Below are 5280 nucleotides of genomic sequence, written 5' to 3' on the forward strand. Positions count from 1 at the left end.
CCGCAAATGAGCCATGGCTCAGTCCTGTGGCCCACCTGGCCACATTTTGGCTGGGCAGCACCTGCCCCTGCCGTCCCTTCCCTCACCTTAGGGGACATTGATCTGCCCACCCACCCCCTTCCCTCCCCACCTCTTTCCATCACAGACTGGCCAGCTGCACACAGCTGTATTGGAAATCGTATCAGTATTGGCCAATATGCCTCCTTAAAAATTGGCCATCGGTATTGGCCCCCAAAAATCTCTATTAGTGCACCCTTACTAGTAACAAGAGTTCAAGATGAGCTTCTGCAGATATTCACAACATGGGGAACACACATACACAAGTGAGATAACCAGTGGAGCACTTTAAAAAGAAAATAATTGTAGCACCACTCTTCCTGGTCCACTTGGAAAGGCAGTGGCTAGCTAGGTAAGTATAATTCGGTCAGTACTGCTCAAGCTTCGGCTCCACAGGTGTGACCCTATGTGCTGCCCTGTCTATTATGAAGGGAACCCCATGGACCAAATGACAGGTTGAACATCATTGAGCTAGATAATTTTCACAGATTTTTCATGAAGCACAAGATACCAAGAAACTCAGTTTGGTTGACTTAACTGACAGGGGTCAAAAAGAAAAAGTAGGTGCTGTAACATGGATCAAGGGACCCTGTTGTCTTAAGACGAAAAGCGCACCAGGCAAAGGCCCTGCAGTCAGATGCAGACAGCAGAGCAAGGGGAGCTACAGGAGAGTAAGCACCTAGGGGAAGCTAAAGAGAGGGCTACAAATAATGACTTGGGAGCTACCTGCATGGCAATAGGCCAACAGGCCAGAGTAGGAGGACAAACTGCAGTAGATGAGAGCAGGCTGCTGGCAGAGCTGAAGAGACACCTGTGTCTGGTCAGAAAAGTACATGACCAGAAGGGGTGGAGCTCAGGGTGGGGTATAAATCTTAGTTCCTAAGCCAAAGAATCAATCTGGCTTTGACTCCTGAAGGAGAGGAGCTCCTGCCAGCATGGGCTTCTATAGAGAGGAAGCCACAGACCTAGGAATGTACCCTGGAGGCTGGGAGTCAGCAAATAGGGATGGGGTTTCATGGCAGTATAAAGACCCAAGGCAGGGTTAAGTCTGAGTTAGAGACCAGTCATTTTTTGTTTTGTTTAGTCAGAAGTTTGGGAATGGCTACAGGGGGGAATGAGCTGATTGAAGGCCAGAGGCAGGTGGCTGTGGGGTGACAGACTCTGTGCTTCAAGCTCTGCAGGGGTCAGGGATCTATTGGGCAGAGGCTGTGAGACTGGGCAGCTCTTCAAGGACTAGGGGTTTGAGCTTAGTTGGCTAAATGAGACCAAAGGCCCAGTGAACAAGTATAGCCATGCAAAGTCCAGAGGTGGCGTGGGTTAAGGAGACAGGAGCAAACGCAGGAGCTTCCAGTAAAGGGTGAAGTGGGAGATCCTGAAATAGTAGCCTAGAGCTCAGTTTGCTAAGGTAGAACAAAGATTAGAACTGAAAAAAAGCTTTGAGGCCAGTCTCAGACTTTATTTGTATTGAAGAAGTGTACAGTTGTCAGTGCACCTTATGTAGAGTAGACCAATTAGCTGCAGAATAAAGTATCCAGATCTATACGTGCAATGGTATTAGGCTGCAGTAAACTAATTTACACCACAGTAAGATAGTACTGTTCCCGACAATATTATCTTAGGCCAGGGTAATTTACTACGATTAAACGCATGTGCCGATGCCGACCGCAGGCATAAATTGTGCCTAGTCAACCCAGCCAGCCAGAGGCCAGACTCCTACTTGCTGCCTAGTCACATGGGTCCCTGCTTTCAGCACCCTTGTGCCTCAGCTAGCCCCCTTGCCACCCAATGCCACCACCCAGAGCCTGGGGCTGAATGGCCCTGGTGTAAACTGCTCTGCTTCAGCTCAGATTGCTGCTGTCCTGGGCACATATGTAGGCTCTGCACCTGGGAGTAGTTTATTCCAGCTCAAACTGCTCCAGAGTTTATTGCTCCAAATTAATTGCATGTCTAGACCTAATGACTGTTAAACATGAGTTACTTTATCTCCTTTAAGTGGGGCAAAAACATTTAGTCACTGCTAGAATATACAGGGTTAAGCAGGATTCAACATCTGCTCTCTGTTTAGGAAAATAATTTGGCCTGGCTCATGTGTGCTAACACCCACACCACACCCACAACAAAAAACTTTAAAGTAGGATTTAAGATTCTCACAGCTAAGTTTTTGATTACTAGAAATGGTTGATAAGCTCCTGCTAGTAAGAATTACAAATTCTTTTCCTTGCATGGAAGGAACAGACATTGCTTTAAAAAAAAAAAAGTAGGAAAACCATTAATTACTTGTAGTAATTCTTGGTCATTTCTTTGTGGAAAGAGTTCCTTCAGTGTTTGGAGCTTAGCATCTATGATGTCTTCCTCCTCCATGTTTTGCGATTGGTCCGTACCATTTGCATATGTCAAAGTAGGGACTTCATCTTGAGGCTGCTCATCTTCAGACTGTTCAGAACTACCACACGTGGGAAAAGAGAGAGAGAGATTGTTAAAACAGTTGTTTTTGGAACCCATTTTTCACCACAATAATCAGCAAAAAACAAAAAAGATATAGCAAGACAATTTATATTTACATTAGTAATATGTGAACAGTTACATTTCTTTCAAAGAGACTAGACTGCTTAAACAAGCAAAACCACAACACTACAGGAAGTACAGCTTTGCACCACACTTTTTCCTTTCTTAAAAGAAGAAAAGACTTTTTAAGGTCTTCTTTGTATATTATAAAGCAGATAAAAAGCCCCAGCACAAATCCAGTTTCTTTCTTTTCAAGTCATTTTTGTGATTTCAGTACTATTCATGGCCAGATTTTAATTCTGTCCAGGACACATCTTACATGTTATCCCGTACTCAAAACAAAATAAAGCAGCTACAGTTCTCACAAGCTTAACTTGACAATGCCAGTAAACTCATTTCTAATTGCAAAGGGGAAGAAAAATCTAGGGAAAATCTATTACAGTAAAAGCTCCGTTAACTGGCACTGTACAAGCCGGCATGTTCCATTAACCGGCATGCCAGCTTGTAAGGTAAAGTGAAACTGGAAATGCCCACCGTGGCACTTCTGGTTTCTCTGAGCCTCCACAGCCCAGAGCAAAGCAGCCTGCGCTGCGAGCCCCCACAGCCTGGAGCATAGCAGGCTGTGTGGGGCCCGCCACCCTGACCCCCAGGGCCCGTGGGAGTGTTGGCGATGCTGCGGGAGGGGTGGTGACGCTCCGGATCCAGCGGGAGAAGTGGCAGCCCAAACAGGCAAAGATGCCTGTTCGGGCCTCTCAATTAACCAACATATTTTGTTATCTGGCACGCCCCATTCCCCATGGGTGGCAGATAACAAAGCTTTTACTGTACCTATCTACTGCAGCATTTCTCAACCTTTTTTGCCCCACAGCACACTTACCTAAATAAAAAAGCACCATGGCACACTGAACACGGAATGGGGGTAGAGGAGTGGTGCATGGCCAGCCAGACACCAACCAGGGCAGTGGGGGGCGGCCTGACCAACCGGACAGCATTTTGGGCTGGAGCCATGCTCCCTAGTCTGTGCATGTCTGCAGTAGCAGCAGGCAGGGGGGCATGGTGCCAGCCAAGCAGGGGGATGGCTTCAGCCCAAAGTGCCGCAGCACAATTGGATGTGCCTGATGGCACACCAGTATGCCGTGACATACCGGTTGGGAAACGCTGATCTATTGTGTTTGTTACACAGCCATTAAGACATCGCTGTTATTAGTACTCTGACTAGACACCATCAGCCCATTGTTACAAAACCAGAACTGGATTAAGCCATTGTCAACTCTGAATTTCAGGCTCAAAAGGTCTAATTAATACTAAATTTGTCCCAAAGATAAAAAAGGGCACATGGACAGGCGACCAAATCTATATTCAAAATATGAACAACACCACAAAGTTTTATTTGCAACTTTTTAATAGGCAGCAAAACTTCAAAACTAGGGATATAAATATTGTGGATAAAGTGATCTCTTTAACCTCCTCAAATTATATTGGTTAAACATCTAACTAATACACAACAGCTCGGATAGAGCTGCTGCTGGGAGCTGCTCCCAGACAATACAGCCCAAGTGAGTCCCTGGGCTGGGAGGGAGGGAGCACCTGTGAAGAAGCAGCTAATTGCTTAATTGACAAATCATTAGGTGACTTGATGTCTTCCTCTTTAACCTCATAGGTAGGAATCTCAGGACTTCGTACTGGTAGTGCTCAGTGCAATGGCTTCTTTAATCTTGAAGTTTCTCTCATGATAAATAATAACTAATAAGCTAACCAGTTACCACTGGGCTTACCGGTTAAACAATCATTTAACCTTTCATATTCCTAATTAAAACAAAGTTAAGTACTGGATTCACAGGCACATTATTATAAGCTACATATCTACAGAACAGGACCATTTTTTATTTATTAGTACAAGCACAAGACTCCTATCTCATTATCTTGTTCAGCTAAATAGCTTAATTTTTGCTCACTGTACTTCAGTTAAAGTAGCTATATGTATATATTATTTTAAACAAGATACCACTAGGAAAACAACTTTATTTGGCCAAGGAACAGTTTTTCCAGGTACACTTTCAAACAAGTATTATTTTTAACAGGTTTCTGGACCATCCACCCATGACTAAAAGTGTTTGTCCATAAAAATATTTAGATTTCTGTAAACTTTACAGATAGTTGGGCAATCCTGCTCCTCCTGCTGCTGCCCACCAAGACCTCTGGGTGTTCCTGGAAACACTTGAGGTCTTCTGTGGTACAAGAGGGGGAATTCCTCCTTGCTTGCTTGCATAGGGGAAGGGGTAGGGGGCCAAGGAAGGGTAGGCCTAACAAGCAAGGAGCTTGTGCCAAGCACAGGGAGAAGGGCTTGGGGTGTCCCTGTTCTGCACTCATGTTCCCCCCTCCCTCCAGTCCACCTTGTGGGGTGGGCCTGTCCCCGAGCACTCCAACATCCTCCAGATTCCTGTGGCGAGACTACTGCAGCAGCAACGGGGAGGGAGACATCACTTTCTCTGCTGATACAGTAGGTCTATATTTAGTGATACAGGCAGTCCTTGACTTACAACATTTATAAATTAACACCCTGTTTCAACTTTCTGACATCAGTTTCGACTTTACAACGCTTGATCTGATGCAACGCCACACCAGCAAACAAGTCTGCTGTGTCGCTCATCTCCCTGGAGAACATCTGTCCAAACATCCTTGGACACTTTCTTTAAGAAAGCAGACAAGACTCCAGAA

At 45.3% G+C, this 5280-nt stretch overlaps 1 protein-coding gene across 2 annotated transcripts in view; it reads right to left on the minus strand.

Moving 5' to 3' along the window:
- SMARCAD1 (SWI/SNF-related, matrix-associated actin-dependent regulator of chromatin, subfamily a, containing DEAD/H box 1) overlaps window positions 1-5280 on the minus strand; it is a 100510-nt gene that overhangs the window by 54970 nt on the left and 40260 nt on the right. For both annotated transcript variants that reach the window (XM_019526316.1, XM_019526315.1), the window contains exon 3: window positions 2335-2500. In XM_019526316.1, coding sequence (XP_019381861.1) covers window positions 2335-2500 — 166 coding nt within the window. The remainder of the gene's footprint in view (window positions 1-2334; window positions 2501-5280) is intronic.

The sequence above is a fragment of the Gavialis gangeticus genome, unplaced genomic scaffold (genome assembly GCF_001723915.1).
Source record: "Gavialis gangeticus isolate Ggan-Ray unplaced genomic scaffold, GavGan_comp1, whole genome shotgun sequence".
Taxonomy (NCBI): Eukaryota; Metazoa; Chordata; order Crocodylia; family Gavialidae; genus Gavialis; species Gavialis gangeticus.